Source organism: Lates calcarifer, linkage group LG10 (genome assembly GCF_001640805.2).
Source record: "Lates calcarifer isolate ASB-BC8 linkage group LG10, TLL_Latcal_v3, whole genome shotgun sequence".
NCBI lineage: Eukaryota > Metazoa > Chordata > Actinopteri > Centropomidae > Lates > Lates calcarifer.
This window is the reverse complement of record NC_066842.1, coordinates 14,175,744-14,196,281: the sequence shown is the minus strand read 5'-3', so window position 1 is coordinate 14,196,281 and position 20,538 is coordinate 14,175,744. Positions and strand designations below refer to the sequence as shown.

At 45.4% G+C, this 20,538-nt stretch overlaps 1 protein-coding gene and 1 long non-coding RNA gene across 4 annotated transcripts in view; one reads left to right on the top strand and one right to left on the bottom strand.

Annotated features, from left to right (window-relative positions):
- LOC108875192 (uncharacterized) overlaps positions 1–20,538 on the top strand; it is a 30,798-nt gene that overhangs the window by 5,778 nt on the left and 4,482 nt on the right. For 2 of the 3 annotated variants that reach the window (XR_007813977.1, XR_007813978.1), the window contains exon 4: positions 12,496–12,627. The exons of the other annotated variant lie outside the window; for it this stretch is intronic. This is a non-coding gene — a long non-coding RNA (uncharacterized LOC108875192). The remainder of the gene's footprint in view (positions 1–12,495; positions 12,628–20,538) is intronic. 3 annotated transcript variants of the gene reach the window in all.
- On the bottom strand, positions 4,084–20,138 carry LOC108875128 (zinc finger homeobox protein 3). The gene is made up of 10 exons (XM_018663817.2): positions 17,034–20,138; positions 16,408–16,946; positions 16,061–16,274; positions 15,290–15,397; positions 15,020–15,156; positions 14,720–14,830; positions 12,994–13,156; positions 8,083–12,827; positions 7,289–7,957; positions 4,084–7,144 (listed from the first exon to the last, which is right to left on the bottom strand). The coding sequence occupies exons 1-10, from the start codon at positions 18,670–18,672 to the stop codon at positions 7,028–7,030; spliced, it is 8,442 nt and encodes a 2,813-aa protein (XP_018519333.1). The 5' UTR covers positions 18,673–20,138; the 3' UTR covers positions 4,084–7,027.

Genomic DNA, 20,538 nt, shown 5'->3' with positions numbered 1-20,538 from the left:
GCCAAACGCAAACTGGGAGGCATTCACAGGCACTGTCAGAAGCTGTACAAAAGCGTAGTACACGCGGACTCTAAATAGTAGCAGTTGGTTGGAACCAGAGCCACAACTGCAAATGTGATGGGAGAATGGGACAAAAAAACATTTCCTCGATGCCAACTGTGCTCAGTGCCAACTGCTGCACTAGAAGTAAACTGCTGCCCATTACAACGAACTATGACGAGGGATCGTACCATTCCATTATTGTGAGGAAGAGCATGTGGAAGAAGAGGAGTAATGAGCAAAGTGAATAAAGGATATAGAAGAAGAAAAAATGGGAATTTTGTGCTTAATGAATAACAGTGGGAGTGGGTGGACAAGGATGATGAAGAGCCTCTTTCCTGCACATGCACACCTGGGATGTTCTTAAAGGGATATCCCCTCAGACTGCTGTGTGTGTTAAAGGGAGGGATGTGTTGGCATCATCTCCAGGGTGTCAAGCTGTGTTTCTCTATTGCCAGTCAAGGAGGGTGCTGCAGTCGTCAGGGGCGGGCAACTGTCTGGGCATCTCATCTGCAGCTAATTAACAGCCACACACTAATTCTAACAGCCGATCATAATTAGCGATTTAATCGCTCGTCAACGTTTTTCTCCCCCCTTAAATTGTGCCTCCTATTTGGACACGTGCGGATAAGCTAAGGAACGCTGGATCCCCCCTCCCCTCCGCCTCGTCCTTCTTTCCTTCATCCTTGGCTCCAGACTCCAGTGGGATCTTAATTAAGCCTGGGCTTCATTATGCAAATGGAGTACAATAAACGACAGCAGAGGTGGAGCTGGATCCAGACTGAAACGCAACGGTGGGAGGGGAGCACTGGAAGTGGAAAATGAAGAGATGTGGAAGGTTACCAAAATCGCTTATATGATATTACTGCGTTACAATAATTGTATATTGCTGTAACGTGCACGTCTTCGGTGTACCACTACCAGATGTGGTGTGACAACCAACATTTCATGCTCTGATGGTCCATCCCTACCACCACTGGAAAAACTTCTCTGAAATAACACTGGATACGCAGAATGTCATCTCTAACAAAGAAAATTCATAAGGGAATGGTGACAGGGAGCCCCTTAATATCACCAGTTGGCCGTTGTCGTGGATACGAAGAAAGATGGTAGAGATAAGGAGAGAGAAGGGAGGCAGACAGAAACACTGACAGTGGCAGCAGCATGGCAGCTAATGTCATCTCAGTTTAATCATCGCATGGGATCATGGGGTTCATGAAAATTCATTTGCATATCATTAAATGGAGAGAGGTTATTTGGTGCGGGCAGCCAAAATGGGATTGGATGAAGGAAGGAGAAAAAAACGGCAAATGGAGGGGCTCGTTATTAAACAGCAATGTTTTATAGTCCGCCAGCCGATTCATTTAATTTGGGCGTAATTAAAATGTGTCAGACTCGATCAATCATTCCAGCGGGGATACTATCAATGTTTCAGTCTGAAAAAAGACTAATCAGTGGATATGCGGTCGGACATTTTCCAATAACAGTCTAAGTGCTTTAGTCTACTGTGAGTTTGACCCATCCACTCTTTTCTTCTAGTTTATCTGTAGGAGTGTATCAGAACGTCCATTGTGACTCCTACATATGTGTCAAGACATGTCTATCTCTGACAGGTGGTGATGCCACCCTGTGTTAGTCAATAAGAGGATGGCTCACACTGTCTTTTTGACCTTAGTGGTAAGCTGTCAGTGGTGTGTATGTATGTGCGTGCATACGTGCATTTCTCATTTGCATAAGTGATGTAATTATACCGCCTTTTCACATGCAGATCAGTTTGACAACATGGCAATCACTCTAACACACACATGCAGCCATACACACATACACAAACGACAGCACACGCTTACTGCCGTGACCACCCCCATATCATGGGGAGTCTGTTGTCTGTGAGCAGAGAGTGTAAAGATTAACATAATCCAGCTAATAAGTGTGAGTAATATTCACACAGTGACGCGTGGCGTAGACACTGTCCTGCTGATGCGTATTTGTATCTCATTATAGATGTAAAGTACTGAAGGGGGGCCAACAGGGGCATGCCTGGATGGGGGATGGTGAGGGGGTCACAAAAAAAGTGAGGGCCTGAATGTAAAGACACCTAAGAATGACAATAAACAGCAGATTTTTAAAATAAAGTTATACTATCCAACCTTTGAGAGAGGTCTATAAAGTACCAATACAATATAAAGATAGATTACACAGGGTACCTCATAAGCAGGATGCTGGAGATCGGTCTTGAAGGTCTTTCTAATGTATTCACAAAAACAGAAAGACAGTTTCACTGATTTTTCTGTCTGTGTACAGTACTAAGAAGGCAGAGAGTCAGATTTTGCAGCCGAATGTGGGAATTATAAATAGACTGTATTTGCGCTTGCAGGCTAGCTCTGCCACATGATTGATTAGGATGGTGTGACGACCATTAAAAAGTCATTTAAAAGATGGATAGGGACCACATTTCCAAATAAAAACCACTTTATACCTGATGAAGTGCTGAACAAACTCTCCTTCAAAGACATTTACTGATTACTCTTGGTGTATGAGTGAGTGTAATGTAGGAAGCATCAGTGTGCTGTGTGTAGCTCTCTCTCAAAGCAATTGTCGGGCAGTGCATGGTGATGCTCACATTTTTAAAACTAAAACAAGATAATTTTTTTTAGATTAAAAGAAGCAGTGTGATGTATATTTGGACAGAGGTGTAATCTATCTGCATAAAAAGAAGTAGGCTCAGACAGACAAATGAATGCCATAACAGGCCTACACAAGACGCACACTGATTGAAATGTATCAGATAGCACAGCGTCGCTTCGTCTGAAGCCTTATCCAAAGAAGCAGAGCTGTTTCTAAATGTGCTGAATGTATTTCAGCTCTGTCTCTTTAACTCAGGGCTCCACCACAGCAGCATGCTTTGGGATTCATGCATAAACATGAGCTGGCCTTTCAGCTCTCTCCTCACATAACCAATCTAAATCTAAATGAGCCCCCACTACAGATACACCAGCAGGCAATGACATTACACCCCCCCTCAGCCCCAGCCCAACCCCCTACTCTACTCCGCTACCCCCAGCGACACATATACACCAGCAGGCAATAATTTCACGCCATCCCTCAAAGCCCCACCACCACCACCACCTCCTCCTCTCCACACACACACTCGTACCCCTTTTTGCCGCAACCCCACCAGCTGCACAGTACTCATTTGATTAAGAGGGGGAGGACAGGGAGAAGGAGAAATGGTGGGGGATCACTTTATCAGGATGACTTTCTAAGATGGCTATCATCAAGCTACGAAGCTATCTCAAGCCCTCTTCTGTGTTTACTTTGCTATTGTTCTCTCCATGTATGTGTTTGTCTCATCCCCGCATCCCCAACTTCAGCCTGTTACACGGTTATGTTTCCTGTTGTTTTATTTCTCTGCAGTGTTTAAATGAATGGCTTGCTGCTAAGACAAAGCATGAAGCAGTTACCAATTTGTGCTTGAGACCCTGAATGAACACACATTCCTGTGTTCATTTAACTTTTTTTAGTCTCTGGCAAGTTATCTCATGAACCACTGCAAAATTTAACACAAACAAGAACAAAATAATAAAATCTGCTCTACCAACCTACACTGTGGTCTTTGAAATGTTGCATATGAAAATCTGGTGTTTCCTAAATGTGCTGTAGTGTGCAATTTTCCTCCCCTCTCTCCCATAGTCATAAAACACATTATCATCATCAGCAGCAGCAGGAGCAGCAGTGTAATTCATCCGAGGTCGTTAATATTCATCATATCATTTAGTCACAAAGGAAACTCATCTGGCTGAATGTCACAGATGTAATTAATGAAGTGACCCCAGAGGTCACGGCTCCATTCACCAAACACCTTCCACACACAGCCGTGTTACACACTCACAGTTGCACATCAGAACCCTCCAAGCCAGACACACACTACCACTGAACATACAACCTGGAATATGAAACACGTATATAACAGGCAGACACCCTCACATACCACAGCATTCACAAAATGGCTCCTCTCAGTTACACCAAAGGGATGACACCAGAGCGTGCACCAAAGCAGACTTTATTAGCTCAGTGGAGTATGGGGAAGGAAAGGAAGAGAAACACACACCAGTAAGGGAGAACTGGGGGAAGGAGAGAATAGAGACACACTAAACCACTGGAGCAGGACATAAGGACAGGTGCACATCACAGGTATCTTTTTGGTCATCACTATGGCAACAACATATCCAGAAAAAAATGAAAAGAATACTTTTACCTACAGTAAGGATAACAGAGTCCCTTCACCATAGAGGACCCCAATATGTACATCTTACAGTCACTAAGATCAAGAGAATATGAGAGAAATTAAATTTAAAATAATCAGTATACAAAACAACTGCCTTTGTGGTATTTGGAATGCACATTTCTGTACAGAAGAAAGCTCATTGGTATTGTCGTAAACATTGGTTAGTTTAAGAACAAAACATGACAGAGTTATCAGTCAGTCCACATCCTTTGGAAGATAGGCTGTGATGTCAGTCTGAGTTCAGCAAAGCTGTTTTAGCTGGAGAAATGGACTAGAGACATTGCAACACAGAAAAGACTGACACCATACCAGCGGAAGGTTTGGGGCTGAACTCCTTCAAATAGCTATGCAGTACCTCCATAAGTATTGAGAAATTAATGCCCCAAGCAGGTTTCTCTGAAACTGGAAGGGTGAAAAAATACTTCTAGTATTACGAAAGCCATTTTTATCTTCTGAGTAGGGGTAATTAACAGGATACTGAAAACAAACTTGATGGAATTGAGCCCCACATATCCATTTGTTTTCAACAGAATAACAGAGGAGCAGTTTATCAACAGCATCACAGGTATCATTACAGTTTGTAGTCATTAAAGCCTAGTGGTAAAGCGATCAGAGCATGCATCTTTCTACAGTATCGTTAGAAACTACAGTACATTAGCAGCAAACTGGACATCCTTAAGGGCTGAAGTTCAACACTATGGTAAAAAAGAAAGAAAAATAAACTGCAACATTTCTCAAGAGAAGTAAAACTCTTTAACCGCTATATTACAGACTGCCATGGCTCTAGTTTGGGGTTTTGGTTACAGTCTCCAGTGTGCTTATGAGAGGCAGAAAACAGTAGCTTAGATATAGGGACTCCTTCCTTCTTTAAAAACAGCAGTACATCGTCAAGTAAACAGTAGCGCTTATTTTTGTAGGTCATATGGTTAAAGTATTATCACGTCTTTGGATTTTTGTCTTAAAGCATTAATTATTGTTTAGCTATTATTGTTATATTATCATTATTACAGTTAGAATAAGGACTGGTTGCAAATGAACAGAGGAAGAAAGGTAGAGAGAAAAAGAGGAAAGCAGGAAGGGAGGGATAAAGAGGGAAAATAAATTAAGTGTACAAAAATAACATCAATAACATCCAAAGTTTTTTTTTCTCAGCTTTGCGCAGTAGCTCCCTATCTGTAAGTGGAAAAGGGAGCTATGTCTCAAACATCCAATGAAGTCTTGAGTCAACCATACAAAAGCTAAATACTGTACATTTACCCCTCACACTATTAAACACTTTAGTTTCAATAAGGTTTTTGTAACAATCTATTACTCAAAGGTGAAAAGCTCAGATCTTTGAAATACAGAGATGTTTTTGTAGATATCTTTTTTAATACTTAGTCCAAGGTTAAACCATGTGTATTCTGTTTTAAAAACAGAAAAATACAGTATTAAGATCACATTTGAAGCGGAGCCATGTTGAGCTGTTGACCTGAGCATAGAAAGCTTTACATTAATCACATAACATTGGTAAGCCATTGGTATATTCAAATAGAATGGAAAGGCAGTAAGTCACCTTGCCTGAACATATCAAAGCTGTCATAATCTTTTCATAATCATGACACTATTATATCGAAGCAAGACAGTTTATCTCAATCCATAAGATTTATATTAAGAAACTATTACTAAACACACACAATGTAAATTTGAGTTTGGTTAAAGTTTTCATATACAGCATAATGGTTGAGTGCTATAAAAAATAGTTTGCCCCTTTCAGGACAAACTGGCCTTTACGTTCTGTGCTATTTGGGCTGTTATCCACTAAAGGAATATAGAAGGTGTACATGTACAACAGAAGACTCATCATTGGCTTGTGGAGGGTGAAGCTGCATCCTAGCACCGTATCAGTCTATCGGTACCGGGCTTACCTATGCCAGCTGCAGATCTCACCCCTTCACCGTACAGACGTCAGCTCTGCAGTTTGTTATTGAAAACAAACATGTTGAAACTAAATCCACAGACATGTAAAATTTTGGTTACGAGCTTTGGAATCTGAGTCAGTCTTTACAAAAGCTCTATGCGAATACCTCAGTCTATTTCAAGGGTATTATTCCTTTTTTTCCTTCTTCTTCTTAATCCACTGTTAACTGCTTTGTTTTTCTTCAAGTTTATCTTTTGGAGCTCTCTATTTACACTAAAATCTCTTTGACAGTTTATTTTCCAGTCTTGCACAGACTGGCACTACATGCTACACAGCTAGTCATCTAGCACTGTCTGGTGGAGGGCCCACTGTGAGTCTGTCATGCAGACTGAGAGGTAGACTGCAGGTCTAGCTGGGCAGTGAGGTCACATACTTGGAGAATGCTCTTTGGCCTCTGTGGCATCTGGTTGGTTTTTATCAAGTTGGTGTTTGGTTGTAGTAAGGTGTCTGACGGAATAGAGAGAGGAGCTCTTTTCAACAAGAAAGGACAGACCAGGGAAGAGTTTAAGAACAATATGAAAAGAGGAAAGCTGTGGTAGAGAGGGCTTGGTTTGGGCTCTCTCCTACTTTCAGTTGAGAGAGTTTCTCTTTGGGCCACTGTGGCTCTGCATCTTTGGGGTGTTCAGGTTACAGGTTTGGCAGCAAAGTGGACAGGGTGTATGTTTAGAGGTTGACAGCAGGTGCAGGAGGGGTTTGGGGGAAAACTAGAGTAGAAGGAAGCAAGGGGACCTTGGTCTGCCTCTTTAAGCTCTGTCTCTTTCCCCTGCTCCTGCAGACAGCTCAGCCTGTTCCCTCTCTGCAGAGTCAGAGCTCAGGCTCCTGGCCCTCTTCTCCTTGGCTCTGGCGTTCTGGAACCACACCTGTTAATATAAATAAATAAATAAATACATACATATTAGCTATTACCCTTGAAAATTTTAATTGCTCTGATTTGAATGCATTTAATCTTTAAAAATGAAGATCAAATCATATTTTATGATGTCTTTAGCATTTGTAACATTTACCTGCACCACACGGTGAGGCAGTCCCAACTCCTGGCCCAGTGCCTCACACTCATGCCGATTGGGTGTACGATGGCTCCTGTAGAAGTCTCTGAGCTGGAGTATCTGGAAGTGACTCATCTGTGTCCTTTGGCGCTGCTGCTGATGGTGGTGGTGCTGCTGCAGAGTTTGCGTCTCACCCCAATCTGAGCTTGGACCCCCAGATCCCTCAGGACTAGGAGAGTCTTGGTCAGCCATACTGGAACCCTCCTCACATGGGTACTCCTCATCATCTTCCTCATAGTCATCATCCTCCTCTGGGTTGTTCAAATCCATGGTTGAGGACAAAGAGGTCACAGGTGGCTTCACAGTTAACTCTTTGTTGCTGATGACATAGCCAAGGTTTGGGATAGGGTTGGAGGAGACAGATGGCCCTGGTCTGTCCATGACAGATGACATAGCCATCCCAATCTGCCCACTGGATCCATTACTCGTTGATAAGTTGTAGCCTGCTCTTTCAGCCTCTGCCCAATGACGTGACCTCATATGGGCATCCAGAGCACTCTTTACCTTGAACAGAGCCCTGCAGAATGGGCAACGCAGGTGGTTCAAACCCAAGCTGAAACTGGATCCTGGCCCCATTGACCGAAACTGTCCTTTTCTTTCTCTGGCTCGAGTATTCTGAAACCAGACCTGTGAGGGAAAAACCAGTGTGTTTAAAAATCTGAAATATACTATATTATGCTATTTTCTCTGTCTTTGTCCCTCTCTCTTAAACATTCACATATATTCAGACACAACAAATATCCATAAAGTACCTGAACCACACGTCTTGTAAGGCCCACATCTCGTGCAATGCTTTCCAGGACTCCTCTGGTGGGGTTAGAGTCCAAGCTGTAGCGCTGATACAACACTTCAAGCTGTTCTGGGGTGATGGTGGTTCTCTGGCGCTTATCTCTTCTGTGCTCTTCTTCAACCTCTCTACCACCCCTCTGGCCTTCCATACTGGTTTCTGATATGAGCTTTGCACTCTGCTTCATAGGGGTCAGGGAACTTTGAGAGAGGCTGGTGAGGACATTACTCGAGTGATCAGAGAGTGCGTTCTTAAGTTGCATGCTGTTTAAATGTGAAACCATAGGATGTGTGGGATTAGGATGCATCTGAGACATAGCACCTGAAAGCATTTGGCTGGCCATCAGGGTGTGGTTGGGGTGAAGCATCATGTAAGGCATGGTCCGGTCTGGGAAGCCAGAGTGGAGGAGTTGTACCTGGGACTGAGCTGCCAGGAGGTGCCTGGTTTGATGCTCCTGCCACAGCTGGAATGATGGCAAGGACACTGGACAGAGACTGCACTGGAACTGAGCCTGGGTTTGGAGTTGGAGCTGGGTTTGTGGCTGGGTTTCAGCAGATAGGCCAGAGGTGGCATCAGGCAGCCAAGCGTGGCTTGTTTCAGACTCTGGAGCAGAGGGGAGGCTGGGTGATGGATCAGCAGGTTTTTCAAGAGTTTGATCAGAGGGGGGACTGTGAGTATGCCCCTGGCTGGAATGAGACATAGATGGGATGACGTGTAGTGTTTTTTGTGAATAGGAGGAAGAGCAAGGTTGGGATCTTTCTGGGGTACTTTCTGGTTGCAGCTTGGGCTCAGGTTGCAAAGAGGACCCTGTTTTCAAGGCCGGAACAATTTCCTTACGCTGGATGTCTGCATCAGAAATTCCATTTTGAGTTTGAACAAGAGCTGGGCTTTTGTCAGCCTGAGGAGAAATTGTTTTATCCTCTTGTTTCCCTGTTACATGTGTTGGTTCACCTTTGGCTGTTTGATGCTCACTTTCTGTGCAGTTATTGGATGTGTCAAGGACAGGTGAGTCAGGGTGGGTGTAATACTCATAAGTCAGATCCATGGAGTTTTCATTCTGAGAGTCACCTTGTCCATCATCTCCACAGCTGTTATCCTCGTTATCATCATCATTCTTGAGGCAGCCATTTCTCGGTCTGTGAATATTATCAAGGTGGCTCTTCCCTTCTAATCCCTCATCTGTCCCCCGGTCTTGATTTTTACGGGCTCTCTGTCTAGCATTTTGGAACCATACGACTATTACTCTGTTAGGGAGAGACAACAGAGCAGACAATCTGTCATATTCTTCCTCTCTGGGGTAGGGAGTGGCTTCAAACACCCCTTGCAGGGTCTCCAGCTGTTGCTCCGTGAAGCGGGTTCGGGAAGAACGCCGACCCCTATGGGGCTCTCCTCTCTGGAGGTCTGTTGTCTGAGACTGTGGGGAGATGTTAGCTGAGAGGCCTGGGGACAGTGAGCATGGAGAAAGTGTGAGAGCTTGGTTTTGTGCTACTTCCTCTCTGCACTCCTCCAAGGCTGTGGTTGGGGGATTATTAAAATTATAAGGGGAATCCTTGTCTCGCTGGCGCTCTTTAAATAGGGTGTTGCGGAACCAGTGTTTGATGACTTTGTGAGGCAGACCAGACAGAGCAGACATCTTGTTAATCTCTTCATCACTTGGGAGGCTGTTAATATCAAAGTGTCTCCTCAGAACAGTCAATTGCTCCTCAGAGATTCGTGTTCGAGTTCTCTTACCCTGCTGCTGTTCAAGTGTTGTTGGGCTGACTTGGGGTTGTAGGCCTGTTTGAATGGGGCTGGGTTGGGATGGTTGACCCAGCAATGCAGGATTAAGCTGTGGAGGCTGACTGAGCAAAGCCGGACTGAGCTGGGATTGTGGGGTAAGCAAAGCTGGACTAACCTGTGGCTGTTGCCCCAGCAGTGCTGGGTTGAGTTGAGATTGGTAGAGTTTTGCTAGTTCAGGGTTCATACTTGAGTCTAACCAAGGTTGAGACTGGAGAGCCACAGACTGCATTACAACTGGAGAGAGGAGAGGTAGCTCCATTGGAAAAGGAATTGGTGGTAGGGGAAGCTTGGATAAAGGCAGTGAGGGTATTGGAAGCTGGGGCAAGGATAGAGGCAGCATAGGTATTTTAGGTAAGGGAAGAGGTATGGACTTTGCTGGGGATGTGGTTTGAGAAGTAGCTGAAGCAGATGTGCCTGGGATGGGTGTCTCCTGTTGTGGAGATTCTTGAGGTTGCAAAGGGGATGAAGGAGAAGAAACTGCAGGGGCAGTTGATGTTAGGTCTGTAGCAGTAGCACATGTTTTGGTTATGGGATCTGAAACTGAGGGTACAGGTGAGGGTGCCAGCGTTTTAACTTGAGGCTTAGCTGACTCTGTTGCTGCTTCTGATTCGGAGGATGTGTCTGGAACTGGGGCCGAGGCTGCAGCTTGGGAGCAAGTAGTTGAATTCTCCCCAGATTTAGGCTGTGTGATTGGGTACATCTGGTCATACTGCAGCCTGTATTTCCTGGAAAACCTCTCCAGTGCAGCAGTAGGAAACAGCATCCTGTGGATGTACTCCTGGTGGCTTTTTAAAATCAAGGCATCTGAAAAAAACTTGCCACAGTCTCTACACTTTTCTCCACCTCCACAGCATGTTTTCTCTGATTCCTCATCTCTGTTCTGCCTTCTCTCTTGTGGCAGGCTATCTCTCTCTCCATTGACTTCTACTACCTTATCCTTGTTACAGCCTTCAATCTTCCCATCCTTTAGTTCACTTAACTCATATCTTTCCTCCTCTAAGCATACCTCCATCTGGTTACGGTCAGGTTTATCAGGTGTCATTTGAGTTGCTATCTGCTGCTGGTGTCTGTGTCTACTTTGTGTATATTGCAGTGCCAACTCATAGCCGTAACTCTGCAGCAGGGCTCTAAGAGGCTCCCCATTCGCAGCAGCATAGGGCACTCTGGGAGGAGGACACTGCTGTCCATGAAGATTAAATGAGGAGGAATCAGTTTCCTCCTTCTGACTCTCATTTTTAACAGCAGGAACTTGTATTTCTTCCTTTTCTTTCTCGGGGCAAGAATTGCTGCAGACTGCTTCAACCTTGGCTTCACAGTGCACATGATCCTTAGGTTGGTTAACAGCTGAGTTTGAACTTTGTTTCGGGATTTGTTTCTCATCACCTTGAGCTGGGAACTCATTTTTAGCCTCTGCCTTAACCTGTTCTTTTGGGATGGAGTTGACAGATATTAACTGACCAAGTTCTGGGCTCATGTCAAGTTTCATGTCTCCTGACAAGTAAAAAGGCAGAAGAAGCTGTTGCTGCAGAGAGAGCAAGTTGTCTGGACTCAGGGGGAAGTGTTGTTTAAGGAGATTATCTGGCCCTAAGGGAAGGTGCTGTATCACTTGGGACTGCAGGAGAGCTGTGTGTTGTTGTAACTGAGCTTGGGCCTGTGCCTGAACTTGGGCTAACTGCTGCTGCTGTATTAGCATTAGCTGGTTTCGTGATGCTAGAAGCTCTGCCACTCTCCTTTTAGCCTGCTGGCTGTCAGTTGGGTTAGAGAGGGTTGGCTGGGCCTCGGCCGCTAACCCAGGTCCTAAAAGCAAAGATGCTGAAGAGCTTACGACATCTGGCCTCTTGGTGAAAGGCAAACTCTTGGATATTTCTTCTCTGGTGTTAGCAGGCTGAGTAGCAGTAGTGGAGACTGACACTGGAACAGCTACAGTAGATGCTGGAGTCTGTGGAGCTGGATTCTGGGCAGCACGAGCTCTAGTCTGATGAAGGACAGAGCGAAGGTGTATGTCTAGTGTGGAGCTCTGGCTATAGCCCACGCCACAGAGTTTGCAGCGGTAGGGTCTAGGATCTGGGCCACGGGGAGCCTCAGGGGCAGCAACACCTGCGCCAGAATCCTGCAGGGCTCTTCTGGCTCGGTGGAGATGGGACACAGAGTTAAAATGGACCAGAAGAATGGTTTTTTGAGTAAAAGATTCTGAACATATTGTGCATTTATAGGGCCTGGATGGATCCAGATAGCGGTCCATTGTAGGGTTAGAGCTCTTTTTGAGAAGAGAGCTAGGCTCTGATATCATCTCCTCATGTTGCTCTTTCTCTGGCTCAGTTAAATCTTCCTCACCTCCATCAACTTCAGCAACCATGTCCTTCTCTTTAATTTTAACTTCTTTTTGTTCCTCCTTTCCCTCCATGCCCAGTGCTTCTTCCTCTACCTGTTCATCCTCGCCCTCTCCAGCCTCTTGACCCACTTGAGGCGATAAGCTAAACTCTTGCTGAACTGAACTCTTATTATGCTCCATGTATTGAGTAGTATGAGGCGGTAAGAGTGTATTCTGCCCCTGTGTGTTGTCTAGCTGTGAATGTGTGTTCTGCATGTGTCTCTGCAGGGCCTCCTGACTGCGGCATTGTCTAGAACAGAGGGGGCACTCTGTCGCCGCCCTCATGGCATGGTACTGCCAGTGCAGCTGGAGCTTCTCCTGAGTGGGGAACGCCAGACTGCACCTGCTGCAACGGAACCGGTAACCATGGCGATCAGAGAGGGAAGGGGGATCGCTAGGTGGGGAGGTGGGTGGTGAGGAGGGGGGGATCTGAGTCGGGGACTGAGGAGCCAGTCTGCCATTGGAAGGGTGAGTGGTGTTGTCTTCTAGGGGTGGGGTAAGTAGAGCTGTGACATCTTTGGGTGCGGCTACATCTCCCTCAGTGTTTGCCACTGAAATGCCTGCAAATGCACAGGAATAGTGATTGTGAATTTAAAATAATTTTTCAGTAACATTACGCCAACAAGACCATATATCTTACACAGATGAACAGGACATTGTTTGGTAATAATAATTTTTAATTAATGCCTAGATTGTGGTCATTTTTATCATGCCTGTTACACCAACCTTTGTTTTTCTGTGAATCAACAGAGGCAACAGAATCAGCAGTATGGGAACTATTTGCATTGTTGTTCTTGGCGATTTTATTTTTCTGAATATCATCTGTGCACGAGTCAGTCTGTACTTCAGTCTCCAGCTGAGGCTGTGGTTGTTCCATGGGTGGTGTGACCTGGAAGAAAGAAAATGTAATGGTCTGTCAGTTTTGGTCTTCCTTGGTTTCCTTCTTCCCTTTCTTATTTTCATTTTATTGTAGTTACACTCAGTTTTGTTTTACAGATTTAGAATAAAAGAAATATGGGGTATTACCATATTTTCTTAATCCAACATTATGAATAAAACATGTTTAATTGTACGGCATAATAGCAAGCAAATATCAAGATGTATAAACATGGAGCGCCTGCACTCCCCATCCTAATATCATAAAACATTAAAGCGTGAATCTGTAAGTGTATCGTTACATCTTGCACTTGCCTGCACAGCAGTATAGGCAGCTAGGCACATCAATTTGGTAATAAGTGTATATGGTGGAGATATGTGGGTTTGCCCTTCAGCTCCTACGGCACCCTCCAACATGCCCCAAGGGTTTAATAAAACTTTACAGAGGTGAATAATGAATTTATTTAAAATCATTCTTCATATAGAAAACCTCCATCTCCACAGCTTCAAGCACTGAGAGCAAATACTATATCTACGTGAACAGCTAGCTACCCTAAGGAAAGGACGAACAGCTAAAGATGAGATTTACATGACAAGAGTTTTCTCTGCATAACAGCTTCATAAGAGAGAAAGAGAGGAACAACCACGCGCACGCACACACACTCACACAGACACACACACACACTGCAGCGAAAACTGAAGGTCAGGCTTAATCTAGAGACCGTAATTGGAAAGCAAGGTACATAATGGCCATCATCACCTCAGTCTGAATTAATGAACCTCAATTACTATCAGAGAGAGTGAGGGAGGGGTAGGAGGGGAAGGAGGGAGGAGGATGATGGTGGTGGTGGTGGTGGGGGGTTAAGGGGTGCAGAATATGAAAAAGAGAGAGAGCAAGAAGAGGGAGGGAGGAAGTATGGGGCAATGAACAAAAAAAACTGCCTTGGAGAGAGAGCGCGAGTAAGGGAGGGGTAACGCATAAGAAGAGAGCTTGGGAGAGACAGAAAGGGAGGGGCAGGGACAGAGATTGCAGAATAGGAATGATAGGAGTAGCTGGAGGGGGAGGGAGGGACAGCAGAGGGGAGAAAGGGTGAAAAGCAGTCAGTGAAGTGGAGGCGAGGAGAGCAAGAGACAAAGGCCACTTAGCATACGGGCCAGGGAGATGGAGGATGGTGATGTGGATAGATGACCAGTCTTTGTTAGTTGGAGAGACACAGTAAAAAGCATGGGGGCCCCTTTTTAGCTTGACTGCACTTCTGGTAATAGAGGGCTACTTAAACATGCATTATAGAAAGACTGGCTTTTCCCTCACTCACTCAGTCAAACCCTCTCTCTTCCACTCTAAAAGACGTGCATACACATACACACAGAATGCACGGCTGCATCAAAGATGATAGCGAGGAGCTACTTAAACATGCATTAAAAAAAGCGCTGCCTTTCTCTCTGGTGCCTTCTTAATGGAATTGTCTCCCTACATTTCATTCTCCCCCATCCCCCATCGCTTTGCCTTCTCTTTTATTTTTTTTAGCTTCCTGATACATGCAAATACAACAAATACACACTTGCATATACTTACTGCGCTGATGAGCTTGTCCACGCAGTCTTGCGCCACACTGTGCACATGTGTAAGATGCTGTCGAAGGTGTGTGTATGGGAGTTTAACCTGGCACAAAGGGCACTGGACAGTCTAAAAGATGAGACAAGAGAGAAGAATGGTCAGTGTGTTTTAATTAGAAAGCAACAAGTGAGCACAGGTGTGCATGGTTTTGTGAGATTACACAAGCGACTGACATGTCTTCTAACCCAGGACTGCATTTATTATGTCCACTGCACATGGGCATACTTAAATTATTAAAATGTGTGTCAGCTCACTCACCTGCTGGTTCTCATTTTGCTGGTGTATTCTAGGGCGTTTGGTTGAGATGGAGTTTTCCATTTCCCTGCATCCAGAAGATGGACGCTTGACAGAGGGCAATGGCTCCCTCTTTTCTCTTTCCTCCCCCTTAGTTTCTTCTTCAAGTACAAATTTACATGAACATGTAAACAGATTAATTTTACGTATGTAACACAGTACATTGTCATGCTATCATTTGAGTTTTATGTTGTAAAACGTGTTAACTTATTTTGCATCAACAAGCTTCTTTACCTGTCTCCTCAGAAATCTGCTTTGCCCCCAAGTTACATGTGTCTTTGGTTGTTTCCAAAGGACCAGTGGTGGTCTCACTGGAAGTTTCCATATCCTCACTGAGTTCTCCTGGGAGGGGACAAGACACATACTTACTGTTATGCAAACATACTGTTTCGTATAATATGTTCTCACAAACTATCAGGAGAATTGTAGTTTATATTATCCTCCAGATAGCATCCTTCAAAAAGACCAGTGTCTTTGGACCACACCTCATTCTTCCTTCCCTCCATACACTATTGATCAAGTATCGATTCTCCATTAGATTCTCCTCAGAGGTGGAGTGGAGGTAATATGGACTTACAACACATCAGTTCACCTCAATAAGTCTTAATCCACACAGAGACAAATCACAGGATGGACTTAATTTACAAATAAAGTGTAAACTCTACTCATTTTGGATGTTGGGAGTAGGCAGTTCACACACTCCAGATGATGTAAATTCAATGTTTTATTTTGCACAGAGTGGTGACTGGCCCCCACCTCCCCCTATTCTTGTCCAGGGGATTTGTATTGGTTCATTGATTAGCAGGTGCTAGTTAGCTGTTGTCAGGGGTGATTGGGGATATAACAAGGATGTGTATTGACTAATCAATTTACTCGATCAATATCTCAGCAACAGCCATTACTCATTTTCTCACTCTTTTCATCTTAACCCCCTGTCTGCTGCTCTGATGGCAGCAAGCACATGCAACATGAAAGCAGATACACCCACACAGTTCGCTTTCTCACCTGTGACACCATCAGGGCTTTTCCTGATGGTAAAAATGGCTGCCAGCTCCTCTCCACCCATTGGCTGTAGCTGCAGTAGCCCTTCCCTCTGCTGATGGGTCGGGGTTTGACTGTGTTTGAGTACTTGGAGTTTAGAAGAGGAGGAGTGGTTGCATAGGAGACAATGGAACAGCCACGAACCTCCATCCACCTCACCATCATACTGCTGCAGGAACTAAAGAAAGGAGAGAATGAATGAAAATTATTATGGTTGGATAACGTGGCTCAAATCTGTTGTGATTATCACAAACTGCTAAATGTATTTTATGTCAAAAACGTCCTATGGTTATTTTTGCATATGTACTGACTCTGTAAACCCGGACGCTGGCCTCGTGGTGTGAACTCAGGGAATGTCCTCGTAGTTTCTCCAAACTGCTGGTCACGTAGTCGCACAGGTTGCACCTCAGCTGGACGGGGTTGCCCTTAGCAATAAGGGCGGCCCCCTCCTGACCCCTGTCCCCACCCTCCTGGAGGTGAGCAGCGAGCTGGTAGCGGGTGCGGTGTCTGTCAGTCTGGCAGTGCAAGGAGAAGTTGGCCCTCAGTGGGGTGGTGTAGCCACACAGTCTGCAGTGGCAGCCACCGGCGACCAGGGAGCACCACTCAGACTGGGGGAGGGAGCGAGGGGCGTTCAGGTGCTGCTCCACAGACTCTAAGCTGTCGGACGAAAAGCAGGAGCAGACAAGGCATTGGAACACGCCCTGAGAGAGCGGTCCGGTGGGGGACAGAGATGGGGCTGGAGGGGGGGACGGGGAGGGGGAGGGAGAAGGAGTCAGCGTAGACCCAAGAGTGACTGGCTGTTCTGTGACTTGTTGACCGGTTAGTCGCATGCTCAGGGAAAGCTCAGCACCTAAAACAAAGAGAGGAACTCTGTTAGAATTTTTAAATTTTCTAATTTAACAGTGGGTGACAGCAAGAGGTGTGATGTGTTACTCACTTGTATTTTGTAGGTGTTTAAGCTGCGGTGCAAGGCTCCTGCAGTGAGACAGATAGTAACCTCTCTGGAGCCGTAGCATGTTATGTGTGTGTTTCTCGCTGGTGGTGTGTATGCGCAGGTTGCGGGCAATGCTGGTCTCATAGTCACACACATCACATCGCCACCGCTTACCGTGAGAGTGAGAGTGTGCAGGTGGTGTGAGCTTGGCAGGCTGGGTAGTAGGCGTGGGAATAGAGAGTGGGAGCTTGTATGCCGGCTCATCCACCGTGTGACCATTGGAGGAGCTGCTGTTGTTGGTAGTGTGAGAGGTGTGCATGTGACCGTTTGAGTGTCCTCCATTTTGAACGTTATTAAGGTGTTTATCCGACTGCATGTGTATGCTGAGGTTGCCTTTCGATGAGGTAGCATAGTCACACACCTCACAGCGGTATGGTTTGTAGCCGCAGGCGTAGGTTTCACCACGGGCCAAGCGAGGGTGGGGTTTCCCCGAACTGCAATACCCACACACACCTCGTGTTGCACCGCCACACACACACTTCCCCCCGGGGGTGCCACACACACACTGGCCTCCCGTCTCCGGGTGTTTCTCCTTCATGTGGACTTGCAGTGTATGCTGAGACTTATAGTGCCAGTTACACTTGGGGCATTTCAGGGTCTTGCAGGAATTGCGTGAGTGCATTATGGTCATGTGACTAGTCAGTGAATTAGGAGAGAGTTCTTGGTTGAGGTTTTTAAGGACAGCTTCTTTCTGTTCTCCTTCTTTGTCTCTCTCGTCATCCACCTCCGTGTCTAGCTGGCTGTCATTTGGTTCTGGAGCTTTGGCACCATCTCCATTGGAAATGGAAGAGTGAGGAACCCCTGCCGGCCCATCATCCTCAGCAGGTGTGCTGGCAGGCTCTGTACCTGCCAGTGGAAAAGCCAGAGTAGACTGCTGGGATTTAAAGCTCTGAGGAAACCCAGAAATCCAGCCCTGATCTCCCTTAATGTCTTTTACCTCTGTTTCGCTCAGCAGGGCAGAAGAGGAGGACGGACTAGTGAAGTGCTTTGGAGAGGTGGAAAGAAAAGGGGAGGGCTTTGGAGAGGTGGCTATTTTGCTGTCGAGTGTGCCACTGGCCTTTGCAGTGCTGGAAGAAGAGCTGTGCTGGCTCTGTTGAGGTAATAAAGAACATTTGGATTTGGTTTGGCTTTGGTTTGAGATGGCCTCCTCCTCTTCCTTCTCCTCCTCTCCGCCTCTGCTGCTAAGGGCTTCTGGGAGGCCCCCTGTAACTGACGCCTCTCCTACACCTACATGCACCTCCCCTTCTTCCTTCCTTTGCCCTGACAAATATCCCTCCCCGAAGTCTTCCTTCATCCCCTGCTTTTGACATGCTCCATTCTCCTGTGAAAGCCGGCCTCCCTCTTTCTGCTCACCTCCCTGGGTCTCTTCTCTAGCCTGGGACCCCTCTGCGCCCTCCTCCTCCTGCTGAGGCAGGGTCAGGGGCTCTTTGGCAGGGGCCATGGCTGAGGTATGAGAGGATGACCCCTGCTCGGGAATGACCGCACAGGTCAGGAGAGGAAGAGATAAAGCCTGGGGACTGAGGTCAGCATCTCTCTCCTCTCCTCCCCCTCCATCCCCTCCTCCTCCCTCACCGCTGTCCATACCAGAGGCTACAGCTGCCACGCATTACTACCCCACCTGTGAGTTTCAGATACAGAGAAAGAGGAAAGTAGAGCAGGGCAGACAGAGACAGAAGAAAAGGGAAGAAAAAATGAGGAGAAAATGAAATACATGAGTCATGTAAATAATATTGCATAACAGTGGAGGCCATTGATTAGAGTCCCTGGATAGCATCTGTTCAATACAGCCTTCACAGCGCGCAATACAGAGGCTGGTTACTCAGGGGTTAGCGTTAGCCCTTAATGGGAAAATCAATAGCATGAGCACTAAACTAGGTAGAGGAATGCGGGTAAGGGCTACGCAGGAGGTCTATAATATTCCTCAGGGGATAGGATTAAATAAAGAACGGAATGCTTCTGAGCTAAAGGGCTTCCACTAAATTGCCACACTTAGATAAAAGCGGATAAAAGAACAGTTTTTAAAGCCATTGTATCAGTCTCTACATCTTTTGCTACGCATTAGTACAGAGATATTATGTCAGGCACAAGCCATTTTATAACACACAGTGCAAACACAAGGGGTGGAGATAATATATTAAATGCCTGTATAATCTAATTTAGTCTAAAATACAACAAATACTTGTGAAGCTTCTACATTTTTTTTTGATTTGTGGTCATTTTTGAGGCAATATTTTGTGATGTTACATGGCAGTGTATTATGACCTGTCCTCATTGTATAATATTGTGTCAGTCCCCTAAGCCCCATTGCTTGCACAGTAGAAACACACCCACATACATTAACATTAATGCGTTAATATAGGTTGAGTGTATTTAAAAATCAAATATTTTCAAGCAAAGTTTAAAAATCTTTATGTTAAAACTGCACCTCTTCTGATTTTTTGAAATCATTAGGTTCATTTTAGTCATACACAAGAAATGATAAACATTTGAGTAAATGATAAAATTTCCAAAAATTTGATAAAAAGAGGTTTCATAAAGACTCTGAATCACCAGCACAATTCATGCATCACTACAGAAGCTTCCTAAAAAAAAATTAGAAATTGGGCCTCTCCTCCTCTCCGGTCTCTGACTGACAGATGGATGCCAGATGAGACAGATACATCTCTCCTACTCTGTGTGTGTCCCACAATCTCATTACTGACCTTTTTTAATCAAGGAGAGACCTTAATGTACCCTTTCACCTTCTCCTTCAACCAACCCCCTCCTCCTCCTCCTCCTTCCAACACCCTTTCTCCTCTCCCTCTCTCCTGTAGCCACCCACCACCCCCCTCTCTGCAGCTTAAAGATATATGGCTCATATCGGCACTCTGATAGTGCTTTAATGTACTGTGTTTATGTCACAGGCCACAGACCCTTGCCCACTGCAGCTGTCCACTGTCCTGCCAGAGAGCGCTGAGGGCCTGAGCCTGCCTGCCAGCAGCTGAGAACAGTCTCTAATCTGATAAAGATTTTCATTTACACTGCAATCAATAACCTGGGTCTATCGGCAATGTAACTATTTATACAAGCATTCCTGGCTCTCTATCGATCACAAGTGCGGGAAACCATCATTTAACAACGTGTGTATGTGTGTGTGTAGCCCTACATCTTATGTGGATGTTAATGTGTGTACATCCTGTTGTGCAGTGCAAACTGATTCTGATCATGTCAATTAAGCAGACAGAGCACCTGAAATTGAACATGCACATTTGAAGTGTTTGAAAATATGAATGCACTAGGCATATTAGGTATGAGGTGTGTACACTATTGAATCTGCAACATCCAAAATCCAATTGTCCAACAAATAGTGTGTTCCCTCAATCCTTATGTTGGGCTGGTGTGTGTGTGTGTGTGTGTGTGTGTGTGTGTGAAGAAGAGAGAGAAAGGAGAGACAGGAGTGTGAAAGGGA

Bases quoted from the DNA above. Each gene is read 5' to 3' on its own strand.
- LOC108875128 (XM_018663817.2), bottom strand. From the start codon at position 18,672: ATGGACAGCGGTGAGGGAGGAGGAGGGGATGGAGGGGGAGGAGAGGAG. The intron at 16,275-16,407 runs GTCAGTACATAT...TCCTTTCTTTAG, and splicing joins CCAGCGTCCGGGTTTACAGA to TTCCTGCAGCAGTATGATGG. The intron at 7,958-8,082 runs GTACTTTATGGA...TTTCCCTCACAG, and splicing joins TTACAAGACGTGTGGTTCAG to GTCTGGTTTCAGAATACTCG.